General features: G+C 48.1%; 1 protein-coding gene across 1 annotated transcript in view; it reads left to right on the forward strand.

Annotated features, from left to right (window-relative positions):
- The first annotated feature begins 299 nt into the window (after positions 1-299).
- Positions 300-19499, forward strand: part of MECOM (MDS1 and EVI1 complex locus) — a 297995-nt gene continuing 278795 nt past the window's right edge. The window contains exon 1 of the mRNA XM_072343999.1: positions 300-498. Within this exon, the coding sequence (XP_072200100.1) occupies positions 462-498 (37 nt within the window). The 5' untranslated portion in view covers positions 300-461. The remainder of the gene's footprint in view (positions 499-19499) is intronic.

Here is a 19499-nt window from a genome sequence, read left to right on the forward strand (position 1 = left end):
GGGGAATAAAAAAGCCAGAAAGAAAGTGTCATTCCTTCCACTCCGGCCCTGCCCGGCGGAGCGCGGATCTCCCACTCCGTCCCTGCGTGGGCACACAGCGGTAGCCCCACGGCCTCCGTCCCGCACCCGGCGGCGGCTGCGCGCGTCGTCCCGGCCCGGTCCGGCCCCGGTGCCGGCTGTCAGGGTCCCCTCCGGCGGTGATGGATCGCTGCAAACTTTTTTTTGGCGGCGCTGAAATGTAGAAGAGCGGGGGGGAGCCGCCCGTGCGCATGTGCGAAGGTGTCCAAACTGACAATGCTGGAGAGATAGCGAGCCGGGATTGAGAGAAAGGGAGAGTGTGTGTGCGGGAGAGGGAGAGGAGAGAGGGAGAGGGGGAGCGAAAAAGGAGGAAAAGCTCCGGGAGGAAAAAAAAAAAAGCCCCCCCCGCCCCCCACGCCGGCATCGGCCGCGGGACTGGCAGCATGCGATCCAAAGGCAGGGCGAGGAAGCTGGCCGCAAGTAGGTGCAATCCCCCTTTCTCTTGGCTTTTCCCCCTCGCTCTCTGCCATGTTGCATAGACGTGTCTGGTGCGGCGCGGAGCTCCCCGCAACCTGCAGCATCCCGGCCCGGCCCGGGGGAGGCGGCGGGGGCCGGGGGGCTGCGGCGGTCGGAGTCGGGGCCGGGGCTGGAGCCGACGTGGGGGCTGCGGGAGCCCGGCGGGAGGTGGGGAAGGAGTTGAGGAAAAGTTCAGTGGCGAGCGCTGGAAGTTGCTGCCGCTGCCGGGGGCTGGAGGGGGGGGGGGGGGCGATCCGAGAGAGAGGGGGGTGCGAGAGGATCCGAGTCCTATAGTGGGCGCTGTCGGCCGTCTGTAGGGCCGGGGGCCGCGGGGAGAGGGTGGGGGGGGGGGTTGGGAGGTGTGTGCGTGCGTGTGAGTTTGTGTGCGTGTTTGTATTTGCGTGTGCGCGCACCGAGGGGCGGCCGTAGCTCGGCGAGCCCCGGGCACAGGTAGTGGACGCGACCCCCTCTCGCGTCCCCCTCTCAAAAGCGATATTCACCCACGCGATATCCGCGCGGCGCGGGACAAAGCAAAACGAGCGGAGCGTGGGAGCGCGACGCGCGTGGGGTTGCGCGGGTTTTGCGGGGCGCGCAGCGAGCGGCTGCAGCCTGCGCGGGTCAGCGCGGAGAGCGGAGCGGAACGGCGGGACTGTGCGCCATCCCAGCGCCGCTCCGCTTCGGCCGCTGCCGAGGATCCGGGCGTCCACGCGCGAATACCGAGCGGTTCTGTGAGTCGCCGTCCGCTCGCTCCGTCCGTTTCTCCTTTATGACAGGGGTCTTTCTTTAAACTACAACATTTTCTTTTAAAAGAGGGACTCGACAAAAACAACAAACAAACAACAAAACACAAAACTTGTCCACCTTTCGTGTCCTATTTTCAAAGCAGCTGATGTCTTTATTTCCTCTGACACATCTGGGCAGTTGCAGCTGATAGCCGTGGCGATGGCAAAACAACAGGCAGGCAAAAAGACAAAAAAAAAAGAGTCAGATGAAACGTTGCATAAGTTGTGTGACGCAAAAAGCAGCTGCTTATTTACTTTATATTCGTGAAGGGGAAAAAAAAAAATAGACAAGAGTGGAAGCGAAAGATCTCTCCGGATCCTCCTCGGCTTCCCCGCGAGCCGTAACAATAACAGCAGCAACCTGCGTTCGATGTGGCGATTTTCAGGCGGGCAGCGCGGCGCACTCGATTAGGAAACAAACACACGCTGCACGCCGGGCCGGCCGCCCCGCTCGGCTCTGGGTTCCCCCCCCACCCCCCCCGTGCCCGTTGCCCCCCGGCCGCAGCGCTGCCCGCCTGCTGAGCTCCAACTCCGCACTGCTCGTCTGCTCCCGCCGCCCCAGCGGCGCTTTCCCCCAAACCACATGTGTTGCGTTAATAATCCTTTGCTCACAACTCTTTCCGAAAGGGAATCGCGGTTAAAAAGCTGAGATTTTATGTATATATATTTTATTTTGCTTTCCGAAAAAACTCTTTTCTGCCGAATTGCGGCTCGGTTTCACGGCGAGCGGGAGCTGGGCTGGCGGCGACCCCTGGGCTTCAGCGGGGAAAGTTAACAGCTTCTCGCTTCGTTCTTTCGGGGCCGGGAGTAGAAAAGTTTCCGCAGCCTTCACCCTCCTCGGTGGCAAAGCGCAGAGATCGGGGCCGAGATCGCTCCTCATCAGTTCACTTCTGTTTTCTTTCTGCGCGTGAAATAAAACTCGCCCAGGCGCTGTGCCCGCCGCTGGTGCTCATCAAAGCGTTTCCCTCTCAATTGAAGGTGCGCATTTTCTCACCCTCGGCGTAAAATGGCTAGAAAACCATTTTTGAGTTCCGTCCGCCCTGAAAATAATAATAAAAAAACAATCAGAAAAACCCAAACCGGAAAGAAGGAACGAAAAGTGGATATTTCAGAACTCCAGCTTTAGAAATGTGGGGAAAGATGAGAGCCTGCGAAGGGCGGGCGGCTGGGAGCGCCGCGTGGGGCTGCGGAGCACTGGGCTGCGGGGGCCGACGCGGGGCTGTGGGGCACAGAGTGCGGATCCGGCCGGGCTCTGCCTCCCGCCCCGCGCTGCACCTGTGCGTGTCGATGCGGGGCAGCCGCGCAGCCCCCGAGCCGCTGCTTTTCCCCTGCACGGAGCTTCCGTATCCCCGAATAACCCCCGCAGTCGCAGCCCCGCAGCCGAGCCGGGGCAGCCCCCGCCACCCAGTAGCCTCATAAAGAGACAGAAGGTGATCAGATTAGGGGAACACACGGCGAGAGGGAGGCACTTGTTACTTTTACACTTTATCACCACTTTTTTACAGGCAATTTAGTGCAGCCAAGGTAGATCCAGATCCCTCTAACCATCTGAGATAGTAAAATAACACTTTCCTAAGTTTCAGCAGGTTTTCCTGCGCCTGTAATTTGCTTCAGTCCAGTACTTAAAAGCCTTGATTGAAAAACAGAGCCGGCAAGTTTATTTGCCTGTTTAAGACTCAGTCCGGGAATTTGTTTTCGAGTAGGGAGACGTTTGCCACGTCCAGGCTCCCGGCCCTCGTAGCGAGGCCGTTTATTTGCCATTACTTCGACATCACCCACCCCTACCCGCTCCTGGTCTGCGGCCGCCGCCCCGCGTCAGTGCTGGAGCCCGCGGCGGGGGGAGCCGGGCCCGGCCCCGCTCCGCACCGCTCCGCTCCGCACCGCCCCAGGAACCCGCGCCCGCCCCGGCCCGGCGCTGTCCCCGGATGGCTTCTGGGCGGCGGGCTGCAGGACGGGAGGTGCGGGGGCCGGCCGAGACAATCCCATTATATGCTGGGCACATTTTCACGAGGAGCTCAATTAACCCTTTTCAGGATGGAGAGTGTGCGTCTGGCTTTCCCTCTTCCTTTCTTGCCCTCTTTTTTCTTACTTTTCTTTCCTCCCTTCTCCCAAACCTCTCCTCCTTTTATTTATTTCCTTCCTTTCCCTCCTCTTCCCTTTCTTTCTCTTTTTTTCCTTCTTTCTTTTCCCCCTTTTTCTTTCTTCCATTTTCCCATTCTCCTTCCCTTATTCTTAGTCCTTTTCTTTCTTTCTTTCTTTCTTTCTTTCTTTCTTTCTTTCTTTCTTATTCTTTCTTTCTTTCTTTCTTTTCTTTCTTTCTTCTTTCTTTTATCTTTCTTTCTTTCTTTCTTTCTTTCTTTCTTTCTTTCTTTCTTTCTTTCTTTCTTTCTTTCTTTCTTCTTCTTTCTTTCTCTTTCTCTCTATCTTTCTCTTCCTTCTTTCTCTTCTCTTCTCTCTTCTCTTCTTCTCTCTCTTCTCTCTCTCTCTCTTTCTCTCCCTTTCTCCCTCCCTCCCTTCCTTCCTTCCTTCCTTCCTTCCTTCCTTCCTTCCTTCCTTCCTTCCTTCCTTCCTTCCTTCCTTCCTTCCTTCCTTCCTTCCTTCCTTCCTTCCTTCCTTCCTTCCTTCCCTTCCTTCCTTCCTTCCTTCCTTCCCTTCCTTCCCTTCCTTCCCTTCCTTCCCTTCCTTCCCTTCCTTCCCTTCCTTTCCTTCCTTTCCTTCCTTTCCTTCCTCCTTCCCTCCTTCCTTCTTTTTCTTTTTCCCTTTCTCCTTCCCTCTTTTTTTTCTTCTTCTTTTTTTTCCTTTCCACCCCCCCTCTTCTCTTCTCTTCTCTTCTCTTCTCTTCTCTTCTCTTCTCTTCTCTTCTCTTCTCTTCTCTTCTCTTCTCTTCTCTTCTCTTCTCTTCTCTTCTCTTCTCTTCTCTTCTCTTCTCTTCTCTTCTCTTCCCTTTCTCCTTTCTCCTTTCTCCTTTCTCCTTTCTCCTTTCTCCTTTCTCCCTTCTCCGTTTCTCATAACTTTCCTCCTTCCCCTCACCCTCCATTTCTCTCTCCTTTCTCCACCCCCAGCCCTCCCGCCCCACACAGCGCTCCAGCCGCTGCCTCCCGTCTCTCCCCGCCGCCCCCGGCAGCTGCCCCGGCCGCGGTGCGGGCAAGGGGAGGGCGCAGAGGGCACGGCCGGGCCCGTCAGTGGCACAGCCCCGCTGGAAATGAAAAACGTAACCCGTGTTAATTAACGCTGTTTACATGGGGTACAAGAAACTTAAGAAATGTTTCTACAAAGGGGAAAGAACTGTTTACAAAACTCTTTCAAAAGTGTGACATATTGCTGCAGTTCCAGCACTAAAAAGCCAAACACACTTACATGCCTTTGAAGTCGGCTGGCTGAGGCAACATTATTTGACTCGGCTTCAGCTCTTGCTTGTGGCTATAACTAATGGCTTTTACCTATTTAGCGGCGGGGAGGGGCGAGGGCCGGGCGCCGCGGCCATTGGGTCTCTCGGAGAGGGGGTTGGCTCCCCGCCAGCCCTGTACAATGTCAACATTGAATATTTGAATTCCCAGACTCTATTTAACAACTTTCTAAATAAATAAACTCATTGTGTGTCTGTGTTTAAAATTATTTCACCTCTTTCATAAAAGCTACAGCATCTTATTACACCGACCTCTTAGGCTGCTTTTCCCCCTTTTCTCTCCAAACAAACACAACTAGAGCTGAGCGTGGCTTTTTTTCTACTACCTTCTCCCCGTTCCTTTCCTTTTGTCCCCACGGGTGGGAGCTGCTCGGCCCCCTCCTGGCTGTTTGACTGCTGCCAAAGTTGTGTCCCTGCTCGGTTCAGTATCCATCATCTCTGCCAGGGACCCATGTGAGTGCCACTGCTGTGCTGTGCCCTGGCCGTGCTCCATCATTCTGGCTGCCGGGCCACAGGCAGGCTCCAGGGACAGCTTTCGTTGTTGTTGCCATAAATGGCTGTTAGTGTTCGTCTTCACCTATTCACCCAGTTATTGACGTGTGGATGTGTCCGTGCTCACTGCGTATGCATGCATTTGTAACACAGCTTTCTATTATTGCCAGTTACACATACATATATAGAATACTTATATATGTTTATGTACAGACAGGTAAAGAAAGCAACTAAATCCGTTTACGCTCTGCAATTGCACTTACATATGTTCTGGCAATCACATCTCCTGTGGGTGCCTGCAGCCCGTGCACATCCGTGCTGCCTCTGTACTGCTGTGGGTTTACATAGGGAATGCAGGCATGGAGCTGACACACACAAGCCTATATGTTGTTCCCTGGCACGTTTCCCAAACACATTAATTGTGCACTTCCGTGGTGGAAGTATTCTCCGTAAAGTATTTATTGACTTCACATGTACGTAAGGCTGTTTGGCCAGAGGAGACGTTTCTGGCTGTCTTGGGGGGCAGAGTCCTCTGGTAAAGCTGCTGGAGAGGGACGTGGAGGAACTTTAAAGGTCCCTTCCAAGTCAAACAGTTCTGTGATTCCATGACTCCAACTCTCTGCTAGGACAGGAACGGGGTGGAGGGGAGCACCAGAACTTACTGAAGCTTGGGTGAGAGCTGGGCAGTGGGGAGCAGTGGGTTCTGTACATGTCAGCTAATGAAGCCGTGTCTGCAGCACTCACCCTGCTTTGCTGCAAACCGGTTTCCAAACAGATGTACTGAAACTTTGGAAGGGCCTGTTCAGACACTCAGGTTTCCAACTAAGAATTCATGATATTTGTTTATTTAAAATTTAACAAGGTTTGCTGTCATTTTTGGAGCAGCTCAGTGCTCTTTTGCCATGATTTAATGTAGTCGGTTTTACATCATTGTAGTTTAGTTAGGCAAGGCTGGGAGCTCCGACATGAAAAGCAGAAGGAGGTTTAATCACACATGGCTTTTCCAACGAGCAGATACAGTGTAATATTACCCAGTAGACAGAGCTGGAGCTGGGCGAACGCAGATTAGAAATAGAGTTTATATTTAAGTAGTGAAGGTATTTAACCATTAAAACAATTTACAAAGAGCCGGGTGGATTTCAACATCACTGGAATTCCTTTGTCTTAATTAAGGTTGGCTGTTTTTCTAAAAAGATATGGGCTAATCCAAACAGGAATTAATTTAGGGAATTCCTGTAGCTGTTATACAGGGGGGCAGAGCAGACCAATCTTCCTGGCATCCTGCTTGGTGCACCTAGTTAGAGCAGTGCTCATATGGAGGTGTAGGCTCAAGGCTGGGATCGCAGGAACACACTTAAAAAACCTAAATGGGCACTGAAAAAAAAGTGGTTCAGCACAGGAACATGGTCTGGCTCAGAGGGAGCTGCTCTTTTCCAGCACTGCTGCTTCATGGTTTCATTGCAGCTGTGCCCTACCCCTGGGGTACAAAGCGAAGGTTCCAGGTTGGCTGTACAAGGATGGGAAGGAGAAAGGTGTGCACAATGGGGTTAGGGCATGGAGAAGGGAGCTGGTCCTGGGGTTGCAACTCCTGGGTACTCTGCAAGGCTGAGAGTGGCTGTGAGCTGGGGAGCAAACCAGGACTTTGGCTCTTTGCACTGTGATTTTAAATAGTGAAGTTAAAATGCACGGAATACAAAGCCGTGCTGCCCCGTTGTTTGTTGGTTTTCTGCTCCCCTCCTTCTTCTGTACTCGTGGGCTGCAGAAGGGCAGAGCTCCTCTGGGGCTCTGGGAAGAACGGAGCTGGCTGGGAGGAGGGAAGGCAGTCTGCAATGAATTTTGTATTTGGTGCTAAATGTGTAACAAAGAGAGAGAAATGTGAGCTAATCCAGCTATAGGAGCTGGGAAGTAAAATGCAATTCATTTTATTTCAGGCTTTCACAACGTGGTCTGCTTCAGTGAAGCATTATCTTTTAAACTGGAATATATGCAGCAACATAAAACCCTACTACTTTAAGGCAATGTTGAAGTTTGATCTACAAAATAAAGGAAATTCAAAGTTAAGGCTGAAATGTACCACATGGCCTCTGTGTCCCAGAAACACTAGAAGGGGAGGTAGTAGCTGCAGGTAGGAGCTGTGCCTGAAGCCAGCCTGGATTCATGGCATGAGCCCGGTATCTGTGCTGAGGAAAAGGTCTGTGATGGTCTTGAGGCCTTCTGCACATCTGGGCCGATCTGATGTGGGCTTTGTGGTGGGAGGATTGCAGCACGGAGCTCGATTTATACACTAGGAGCTCCCATCCCCTTTGGCACCAGCCGCTTTTGTTTAGAAAAATGTGACATGGGGGTGAAATTTTTGTACAAAAAAGAGATGCACACGAGTTCCAGTTTTATTTTGTACATTTCTGTATCTTCTATCAGGAATTTCTCATACGTCTGAATGTGCACACTCTGTTTTAGCCCTGTTCATACTCTGAATGTAAATTGCTGTAAAATAATACGCAGCGTAGAAACTGCAGCACAACTGCTGCCCTCACCCCCTGACCCCGGCCATATTCCGTTGCAGAGCAGCACTGCTCTCTTTTTGATTACAGTAAGTTATAAACCAGAAGAGCAAGGCTGCCATGAATAGGTTATTTTTGGCAATGGGATCACCGATTATGTCTAACATTTCAAAAAATGTGAGTTCTGCCAGTTTGATCTCTGAGAGGGCTACAGAAAATGGGAAGCTTTGAGACCGCTGTAACATCATACTGTTTTGTCTGCTAGATATCATTAGATTACCAGAATCCTGAGAACTCCGTATCGACCAATCTAACAACATTTCCCAGGTGGCTTAAATTAAAAAAATTAGCGCTAAATATATTTTGTATAATGCAATTTATTACGGCTGTTTATTGTGTGCAGAGGGAGAATGTTTGGTTTCAGACCTTCCTGCATAACACGTGCCCTCCTGCAGCTGGCGGGCTGTGCAGCCCTTGTGGTGCCAGCCCAGCACAGAGCCTGGCTGTGCTCTGTGCTCTGAGAGCTGTAGGAAGGCAGAGCCTCACCCTGCGGAGCCACCAGTTGCTGCACAGCATCTGGGGCAGGAGGGCTCAATGCCAGGGTATGGGGTGTGCTGGGGCAGTGATGCTTGCTATAAGGGGGGTATAACGTGGTAGGACTCAGAAGGTTTTGTGGCAGAGGGACAGGGGGACTGTGCTGTACCCTAGGGGTGTTTCTCCTAGACAAAAGACAAAAGCGGACAGGGCTCACTGGGACTGACATGTCCATGTCCAACTCCCGCTGGGAAGCTGTGACAGTGAGCTGGTGGCTCTAGAAAAAAATCCTACCCTTCTGCTGCTTTTTTGCATGAGGATGATACACAGCAAGAGTGAAATCATTGCGCAGTTAAAATAACCCCCATCCCCTGCCTCCAAGCTCCTTCACACATGTATTAACACCAAACTGGCACAGTTAATGGAAAAAGGCTTTGGATTTTGGAAGTTGAATTGGCTTAGTGATAGCTATAGGCTTGTCCCCAAAGCCACCAATAAAGCAGGGTCTGGCCCCAAACCCAACAATGGAGGGGGTCTGGCTGGGGCTCCTCTGCCTCCTGCAGGGTGCTCAGCAGCAGCTTCCCTGCCCCAGGGTGCTGGGTACCTGCCACACTGAGGGCTTGCTGGGTACCTGCTGCAGCATCAGTGCACAAGGTCATCCCCAAGATCTGAGCTCATGCAGGAGTCATTCCATCCATCTGGTTGAAATACGAGCATTGCTAATGGGGCCATGGTGAGCTTACTCCATCTGTTTGGCCATCCAATGGAGTGGTGTCAGACATGGGATGTGGTGTCAATTTGGGAGGGGACCTACCAGCCTAATGCTGCATCTTCTCAACAAGTATTTGCTCTGCTTAATGTGCCCAGTACCTCCAGCATGTGCTGCTGTGCGTGCTCCATTACCACTTCCTGCTTCATCCCCCAAAGATGTGTGAAGTATGAGCAAGACCACAGGGAAAAGCCACCCCAAACATATCTAAAACGTGGTTTGAGTGCCCATTGGTGCCTGTAGGTTTGATTTAAAAACCATTTAACATTTTGAGCACTTGACAGAAATGATTAACTTTTCCCTCTTGAAATCCCTTTGCCATTTGAAGTTGATGTGGCCATTTTTTTCCGCACCAGATTTTGTTTACTTGCACCTTGCTGAGGAATTAAGCAATGCTTTCTGTGAGTTTTAATCTTTCCATTCTCTTTGTGGTTCCCATATAAAGGGAGAAAAGGAAACATGTTGTCTGGAAGTATTTTCAAGTGATGTTTCTATTTTACTCTTTTTTATGCTCTTGATGTATTTTTGGCTGGGGGGACTGGTATGAGGACTGGGCTAAGAATACACACCACAGAGAGGAGTGTATTGGCTCTAACTGCCTTAACAGCACTGCTTTATACTTTTACTGTCTTATTTTTTGTTATTGCTATTGTTATTGTTGTTCTATCATGATAACAGTAATTTATAGCAGTAATTAAGAAATGTTAACTTTAAAAGGAAAAAAGGAAAAGCTGGTTCTTTCAGTTCTTATAGTGCTAGTAGTATATCTAGGAGTCACTGATTGCCTACCTAGGTGCTATGGGCACCATGTTCTGCCTGCACAAACTGCTGTTCAAGGTGCTATGGGGAGCAGGAAGGCACCAGAAGCAGCCCAGGTAACTGAGACATGATGAAACGATGTGCTTGGCCATGAACGATGGATACTGGAGATGTCTGGTGTCTTTAATGTCAGCAAGCAGCCTCAGAATGAGAGAAAGGATGAAATTCCATGTGCTGGACCAGTGCCCCAAGTGAAAAACCAGCTGAGTGAGCAAAAAAGGGTGGCACAGAGTTGTACCCAGAATAGGATGGAGAGAAATTCCCAGCCACGGAGCAAGGCTGAGAGATTCCTTTCCAACCTGACATTATTATTTATGATTTAACTCGAGTCAAAGCAGTGACTGCAGAACCCAGCCAGGCCTGGGTGCCCCTGTTGCTGAGCTCTGAGAAAATGTGGGCAGTTCTTGTAGAGCTTAGTATCTGAGAAATTAAGTTCAACTTAATTTTCAGGCTTAGTGCTCTAAATATGCAATTACAGTGTTGCTGGAGGCAGTAATACAATCCTGGGCAGTAGTGCTTGCTTTGAAGAAGATCCACCAAGTCGAGGCTGCATAGTGCCAGGCTTCCCACTTGCTTGTCGGTGGACATGCTTCAGCGTTAATCCCATTAGACCTCTCCATTTGCCATAAAATCCCCACTTTTTCTATTTCAGAGTGCCCTATTATTTTTGGCAGTGGCCTTCACCTTGTGTGACCAACCTGCTCTAAGCTCCAAGAATCCCAGCAGCATCACTCACCTCTCACAAAGCACGGAGCCCTGAGGTTGGTGGGGAGGAGGAGGGCAGCCCTGCAGGTAATCCAGCCCAATAAACCCCTGGACTGTGGTTCCTGTGTGCCTCCCAGCCCGTGCTGCCAGGAGAAGCAGGCGGCGCAGCCGGCAGTGCCAGCAACCAGAACGTCCCCCAAGCCAGCAAGGCTTATTATGCTTCTTTTTAAATCATTGCCAAGAAAAAGGGTCCATGCAACCTCTGAGTGAGGCTTCATAAGCTCAGTTTTATGTTTGGCTAATTTGAAGCCAAACCATCATGGATTTTGCATAGAGAAATACCCCACGGAGCATCACAGACTGGGAAAAAAATATATTAAGGAAAGGGAGGACTGATAATTTTATGGCTTCCTTGAAGTTAGGCAGTAAAATGGGCTTCATTTAGCAATTTCCTTACTTCTGATTGCAATTTTGTTACCAGCGTAATGGTTTTAGATATAATTTTCTGTGAATATGGAGAAATTTTAGACACCCAGGCTTTGCACAGCGTGCAGAGCAATGCCACACTGCTGGAAGGTTCCATGACTGCCCGCAATGTAAAACGTTTGGTTTTGGAGCAGGATGCTTGGCAGGACGTGTTGGTGGCACTTGGATTTGCTCTTAAAACTGTGTTGAGCACACAGGTCTGGACAGCCCTAGAAAGGAGTGGTAGGAGCAGTCCCTGGAAAGCCAACTGCTTGGCATATTTTTTTTTAAGGATGAAGTATTTCTAATTTGAAGTCTACTTAAGAGCCCAGATTTTTACAGATAAAGTGATTACTGCGGTCTCAAAGCTCATCTTCCAAACCAGAAGCTATTACCGTCCCTTGTCCCTTAGCCTGTTGGCTAAAGTGTGTGTGCAAATTCCACCCGGAATTTCTTAGATGGGATTAAGATAAACCTCTGCTATGTTTGATCCTCACACGAGTGGTTATTTTTCACTTCACATGATTCAACTTTTAAAAAATGTATTTTACAATGCAATAATTCTCACTCACTTTTCATTGGGAAGTCATTTACAGAAGGAAAACGAACCACGGGCAGACGTTAGCGGGAGCATTGCTGACACATGCAACATATCCAACTGTTGAGGGAAGTGACTGTGGGTGAAGGAGATGCCATCACGACTTCGGCAGATTGTTTATTAGACATTAAATTGTGGACATTTTTTCTTCCAGCTCTAACTGGTCTGAGGACTCAGATAAAAAAGACATTTTTGGGGGGTTTTGAACAGAATTTAAATGCCATCAGTGCTCAATACTATTTATGTAGCATGAAGGAGAAAAGAGAAAGCACCATAGGAAAGGAAAAAGAAGGGGCAGAAACTTGAGGGAAGAAAAGGGATTTTACATTCTAATGGATGTATTTCCTTTTCAGAGGGTTCCCTCTTGGTGCCACAGCATGTACAAAGTGAACAGGAGGGAGCATTAGATGTCTTTTTGCTCCCTTTGTTTATGCACGTTGTGCACAGGCAGCCAGTAACCATCAGACCCAACCTGACAGCCTGCCGGGTGACACCGAAAGGAAGGGGCTCTCCTGGGCCAGCAGCAGACATAGTGCTGGAAATAGTGCAGAGCTCAGCTCATGGTGTGAAGGTGCTTTCATGCACCCCTGTGCGCTCTCTCCCTCCTGCATGTGCAAAGGTGCAGGGCTGCTCTTCAGATCTCCGTCTCCCTTTCCTGCTCCTGATCAGCAAAACGGCCCGGAGATAGATCCAGCCCCAGGCTGCGAGCTGGAGGGAGTGGTGTTGCTTTAGGCTCCCTGCCTGTGGGGTGACATATCAGGAGAAATAAGGCTGAGCCTGAACCAGTGCCGAACAGCATTGGAGAGGGCTGGGAGGCTGAGCTACAAAAATGAAAGCAAGGAATTTAACAGCAGTAAAAGAGAGGTTAAGGAGAGAAAGAAAAGGAGAGGAAATAAAAGTGATACGAAGGGTTAGAAAAACAGCTATGTCCAAATATTAACCTCTGCTGCTGCATTTGGACCCTATATTGAGTTAATAGCAGTATGTGGTGAATATGTGTTGGGGTGGAAGATGATATTTAATTTCAGAAATTATCCACATCATCTCAATACTGAAAACATTCAAGCAAAAGTTCTTTTCTGTGCATGCAGCCCCCCCTTGGAGTGGCTTCTTCCCCTTGGCATGCTAAATCAGGAGGAGCAGCCCCAAAACACAGTGACATGAAGGCAGTGGGAGGGCAGAGCCTGCACCGGGGCTCATTTGGCAGCTGGCCCTGGGCCCTGGCCAGCAGCAGATATGGGGCAACCTTCCCTCTGTCTGGGGCTGCTCTCGTCTCTGACACTCAAAAGTATAAAATCTTTACAGCTCTTTAAAATAAGGACTTCTTGTCTCCCTGTTGGATGTCTGGATGCTCCTGGGATTGTGTTCTTCCGTAAGTGTCATTTGTTTCAGAGCACAGGTCACAATGAGACGGCCCAGATCTTGATTTCTGGGAACATCTTTATAGGCTTGTTTTCACAGCCATATAATGACGTTATTTTATCTGTCCATCTCTTATACTGCTTCCTGATATTCAGAATTATCAGCACTACCCATCAGTCACTCCTCTGTTTTCCAGCCCTCAGTACCATCATCATCAGTCTGTAAGACAGTTTTAATATTATAGCTGCACTGATCACGGTGCCTTTTTAAGTGTTACTTCCTAAAATTATTTAAAGTCTTTGAAAAATCCTGTTGAGATGTGCAAGGCCAGCTGAGAAGGAGCAGAAGATTAAGCTAGAGTTGTATCATTATTAACTTCCTGAGTGTTCAAGCAAGGAAAGGCTGTTTGTTCTTTCTTTCTTTTTCTTTTTTTTTTTTAAAGTGATGTGGAAGAGTATCACAGAGTAACACATCTGCTTTTCTAATTGTTCACTAACGAGCCGGGGCTGTGCATCACCTTTCAGGCACCCAGGCTGCCCAGCTGCTTTCTCCCTGGGCTCGCACCAGGGTTTCTCCTGTTTTTGGACTCACTCATGTGCTTGCACACATTACCTGCTGGCTGGTCCAGGGTACAATGGGATTTAGGTGGGAGATGGGAGAGAGAGGATTACTTAGTACAAAAATAAAGAAATGGGAGGGTGCATCCTGCTTCCTCTCCCCAGCTTCCTTTGCTCAGAGAGCCCTGCTCAGCTGGGTTCAATCGGGGAAGCTGCTCCTTCTGATTAGGAAGGGCTACTGATGCATTGCACCTGCTGGCTGGTGGTGTGGGTAGGAGATGCTTGGTGGTAGAGCTGCTGGTCTTGGTGTGTCAGGCTGTGAGTGCTTTGCCTTTGGGCTTTAGCACAGTGTGAAGCTGCCTCAGTTTCTCCTATGCTTGGGGTTTCTCCCCATGTGGTGTGGAAATCCTGACGTGCTTGGTGGTATGATTTGAGCTGTAACAGAGTTCTCATGGTGCCATTGAAGCACTGCCATCAACAATGCGCTCTTCTCCCTGGAGTTCAATTAAAGCCTAAAGAAAAAATAAAAATAAAAAATAGCGGATGTGCTCTTGATAAATATATCCAGATACACTTTTCTGCAATCATCACTTATTTAGCATTGTGTTCATTGCTGGTGGTTTTTCAGCGTTGGTTACAGTGTGCATTTCAGATGATGCTGGAGATGGGCTTGGGTTCAGGATGGCTGCTCTGTTCCCAGCATAGTCTCCTCATTCACAGCTGAGCACCGTGGGAATAGATGTTGGATATTACATCTTGTTCTACTTTCTAGTAGTATTTTTCTTCTTATTATTAATATTTCTTTTTCTTGTTTTACCATGGTCCTGAGTGCCAGCCATCCTTCTTCCAGTGTTACGGTTCTGCCATGTTACATGTGATTCTCTCAATGCTGGTATATGTTAAAATAAGGTAAAAACAAAAGCTTGTTTTTGGCTGCAGGTTCAGATTAACCATAGTTAGCAGCAGAAGCCAGAGCTTCTTTAGTTTTGTGGTCAGCAGTGTCTGGGAAGGCTTTGTGGGTGTTCTGAGAACAGGCACCTCATGTTTTGCTGGGCACTGGGAGAGCTGTGCCTGTTGTATTGTCAGCAGGACAGTAATAGAGAAGCTCCATCTCATTTATGTTTGGTTAATAACCAAGAAAAGATGCACTAATGCTATAGGAAGTTCTTACAAAGCATCTGGGGCTGGAGCTGTGCTGATAGAGCTGGAGGGTTTGGAGGAGCATCCTTTGCAGAGCAGCAATCACCAAAGAATCTCTGAAGTTCCTTGTGTTAACTGTGGGGAGAGCCTAAACCAAAACCCAGTGCTTGGTGTGTTTTGGGAACCAGAGAGCCAGCTCTGCTCTGAGCAGTACCAGAAGTAGGAATCTGCATGTGGTGTCCATTTACTGGGCTGATGGAAAACACGGAAACTCCCTTCTGGCCAAAGCTGGGCATCTCTGTGAGCTAAAATTGTGGATCTGTTTGTCTAATGTTAACAGATGTAGCATAAATGAGTTCCTATGCACTTTGCTGGTTCACTAATGGCACTTGTTTATAAGTGCTTTATGTTAACAGCTATTTGATGGTGCCCATTAGTTTTTCCTAGGGTAATGTTTTATAATAAAGAGAATGCTAGCCAAAAGCAATAGTAATACGATAAACAAAAAATCCAAATGCTGGGTGAGAAATGTAATGGAGCAAGGGCTGAATTCTGGTGGGAGTTTGGTTTAATCTAAAGGTTAAAAAATGTTATAATTTGGGTTTAAGTAAATTGGCTCTCTAGTCCCAGAGGTCTCGCTCTTGTAATTCTCGTGCCTCCAAAGCTTCCACTAATGCCGATGGGAGCCTTGGGCGCACAAGAAATGCGGGTTCAGGTACTAAAGTTACAGATTGGCTTGGACCAAAACCCCTAATCCAAATACCTCCAGCTTTTGAAAGCATTTGCCAATTGGATTTGAATCTGGACACAAACATTGTGGCTTGAGCTCATCTGAGCTCACTTACATCTGTGTAAATCTGTAGTATGGCCCCGATCCAGCAAAGCACGTAAATATGTGCTTAATTTGACTTCAAGGGGGCTATTGTGCGCTTAAAGCTAAGCATGTGTTTAAGTGCTTTGCTGGACTCAAGTCCAAATACATTGGAGTCAATGAAATGACACCAAATAGTGCGGTGTAAGTGAGATATGAAATGAACCAAAATGTTTGCATTTCTACCTGGAAATGAGCACGCTGTTCATATCCTACATATCCTGCATGTACTTTGTGTTTTCATCTCTCTGCACATAATGTATTCTTTACGGTAACCTGTCCCTTCAATACAGTAAAGAAGAAATATACTTAGAATTTTCTTACTCTATTACTCATATTTCATGCAATGTGTTCTTATGCCAAGTGTCTGTTTATATATATTTATACATGTTGTTTCTTTATTGGTATTGGCAAAATACAAGAAGAAAAAAAAATATTATCCAGTTAAAAACTTGTAAACAGTTTTATCCCTCATTTAAAACGTTTTTTAAGAGTTTACCTGCCATGGTCAGGTTACTTCAACTTATTTTCAGTTTTGTTAGTCTGACCAATATGAAAAATAACTACCTTGCTTTGTTTTTAGCTGCAGATACACACATCAGCCTTGTTTACAACATGACACGTGAATTTGCCTTTATACTTAATAATTAAATGCTACTTTTGTACTTTAAGTCTCCCATTTGGTGAGCTACACAAAGCTGCCAATGAATACTTTCATGTGATGAAGTTGATATTGGTGAAAAGATGATGTATTGCTTTTTTGACTGCTGCAGCTCGCTGCAAAGAGAACACAAAAGAGTTAATTGAGTCCAGTTCTGTAAAGGTGGCACAGGCATGGGCTGGAATGGTGAACTGAGGAAAAGAAAACAAAACACAACAAGAAATAGCACTAGTGTCTGTGTGATGACCACAATGCAGACAGACAAAGACAAACTGCATGTTGCAAATGTCTGTAGCTTATTAATGAGGTAAGAGAAGCAAAATTAGGTATCAGCAGGGTTTGGCTCTGAATGAAACAGAGATCTTTTATCTCTGAGTGCTCTGTGGAAGACTCATAGGCTGTGATGTGGTGGTCAAGGCTGTGCCACTCTCAGCTATAGGAATGACTGGTGCCAGTTGGGGCACCCAGATGTGAGTCTGCTGGCTGGCTGTGGAGCGAGGAAATGTTTTCATGGGAATTGAAGAAGAAAGATGCTTTTGTTTATTTCCTCTAAACATATAGGATGTTTTGCAGTTAGGCTCTGTCTGGAGGGTGGGCAATGGTTTTTCTCCCAGCCAGTACTGGGGGAGCTTGTAGAGGATGATAGTTGCAGAGAGCAATCTGCCTGCCAGACCCATCCACAGCCCCCCTGCCTCTGCGAGGTGACAAAGCTCTGGTTAACATTAATGATGTGGATTCAACCCTGGATATGTAAGGTTTCCCTTTAAGAAAAATCACTGTGGCCTTCAGCTGCACCATAAATGCGTTCAGTGGTTGTGAAGAGATTCTGGTGCACGTACAGCCAAACCCCGAATTCCTCCTCCAGTGAAAGTCTGAGTGAGGATTGATTTCAGCTCCTGCTCCAGGCTATGCCTGAGTAACTCAGCTGATGGTGATGGCGGTTGCTCCCAATTCCCCTTGCATGGCAGTGTGTGCTCACTGCTGCTTGCCTGGTCGGGGTGATGGAGCCATCCTGCTGCCCCTGAGTCTTGTCCTTTTGGCTTTGTCCCACTGACAGAGGTGGTTCCATGGTGCTGTCCCACTTGTGGGCCCTGCTGCAGGATCCTCGGCTCAGGAAATGCCCTATAAATCTCAGTGCCTTTTGTTACCTGCTGTGGTACGTAACTTATGGCTTAAGGTAAAGAATGGGTATTTGAGGAGAGGGTGATAAACAAAAACATCCTTCTGTGCTTTCTGCTCAGTTGCTGTGACCAGTGCTCTCAGGAGGCACGCTGATGTGATTTGCAGCTTCTTGGTCACAAAAGCGAGGACAGGTCTGCTTTGCAGCCTGGCACTCCCTTGCTTCTCCATCCCCTCCGTGTCTGGTCTTGCAGGCCACTTTGCTGTGATGTTTTTGGGCTGTGGTTCATTTTCTGGAGCCTGAGAGTGGCCCAGTGTGAGTGCATTAGCAAAGTGTGGCTGTGGTAAAATGTCTCTGCATCCTGCTGCCCCTTCAGTAGGTCAGGCTATTTGTCCCACCCAGACGGGGTGTCTGGCAGCTCTGTCCGTGTCCCTCATTTTGGCATGGGAAAACCTGTTTTGTTTAGCACTGGGGAAACAATACGCATAAATAGTAATGCTTGAACCTAAACACTCCTGTTGTCTCTCTGCAGTTATTTTATGACAGGTATTTCTTTTTCCCTGAAGGACTTGTGTCCCAGCCTGCAGAATAGCTGCTGTTGAGTGGAAGCATTCCTGCTATTTTCCCTCAATTCAGAGGAAGCAATGCACTTGTTGTGTTACCTTGGTGAATCCAAAGTGGTTTTCACTTCCCTTAATTAAGCCTCCTTTGGCAACGGCCCCTCCAAGGTGGAGAGTGGAGCGTGCTCAGGAGCAGTGCCGCTGATTTGAATTCCTAAATTCCTCTCCTTGCAAACTTCAAAGGCGAGTATATTGCTCTAAGAGGCACCAATTATGTAAACCTTGGGCTATTCAGAGTGTTCCATAATTATTTATTTTCAATGACAGAGGTTTTAACCCAAACTAGACAGAAAACTGGCATTTCTCCAGTTATTAGATTCTATTGAAAATGGTATTAAACAATGGGCAGGGTAACAGGGTAGATTTGTGTTCCTTCATCTTCCTGACCTGGCCATGTGTCAGAGCTGACCAAAATTACTTTGATTTGATGGCCATTAAAGGTCATGAGCAGAATGGGATCAGATGTCTCGGCTGAGGCTGAAGTGCACAACATTATATATTGATAGTAATTAAGTTGTTTCATTTAATAAGCGCCATCAGATTTAAAGGCATTGTTACAGTATTGAGGTGGGGAGGAGGAAGGAGGCAGCCTGTATGGAGGCTGAGGGAGAGAGAAAGGCTCCGGAATGAGTGAAATATGTCCCCAGAGTAATTTTTTATTTTATAAACTGAATGCAAACCTGATGGAGAACTATGGAAATGAGCAGTTGTGCTGGATACATACACACACTCTCTCAATATTCCTATACTGTGGGTAATGAAAAGTGCCTTCAGGGATAGGGTGGCCTTACCATTCATCAGTGCCATAGCCTTAAGTGGGTAATAACTAAGAGCTCCCATATCTGGTGTGTATATAAATTCTAGCTCCTCAGTATATTTGCTGCAGACAGTATTTAATTTATACAATTCTTTAGCTTTAAAGCTGTCAATTGATAACATTCAATCTGTGAGCCTGACTGATAAAAGGGAAAGCGAAGAAGTATTCTCAGGTGGCTTCAGTACCAGAAGTAGTAGGGCCAGAGATCCCTTGGGGAGCAGTGTTCCTCTGGGTGAAGTCATCCCCTTTGCTTTCTTCTTAGCCCCTTAGGGACACAGGCTGGCCCCTCTGCTGGGTGGATGAATGTGAATATTGTCAGCAGGCAGCATGAAGATGTCGTTTTTGCTTCCAGTGCAGGTGGGAATGGCATTGTCTAGCCCCTCTAACCCCTGTGAGTTTGGGAAATGCCGAGTGGTTCAGGTGGTTCCCCATATCCACATGAAGATGATCACTGGGTTTGGGAGGGTCAGTGGTGGAACTGTTTGGCTTTTGGAAGGAGCGAGATAGGAAGGAAGTCTTCAGCATAGTGAGATAAAGGAAGGCTGGTAAGTGAGGGCTCTGCGGAAATTAGCTGTCCCATGGATGTTGAACTTGGCCAGCACCTGCAAAGGGAAGAGCTGACCCAGCCCTCTGTGCAGAGGGAACACAAATCACCACGAACAAATGATTGGTAGCAGCTGAAGCTTTTGCCCAAGGCACTGAGCACAGAGTTGGATGGGACATGTTGCAGGTGTGCAGGATGTGGT

The sequence above is a fragment of the Excalfactoria chinensis genome, chromosome 9, assembly GCF_039878825.1.
Source record: "Excalfactoria chinensis isolate bCotChi1 chromosome 9, bCotChi1.hap2, whole genome shotgun sequence".
NCBI classification, from domain to species: domain Eukaryota; kingdom Metazoa; phylum Chordata; class Aves; order Galliformes; family Phasianidae; genus Excalfactoria; species Excalfactoria chinensis.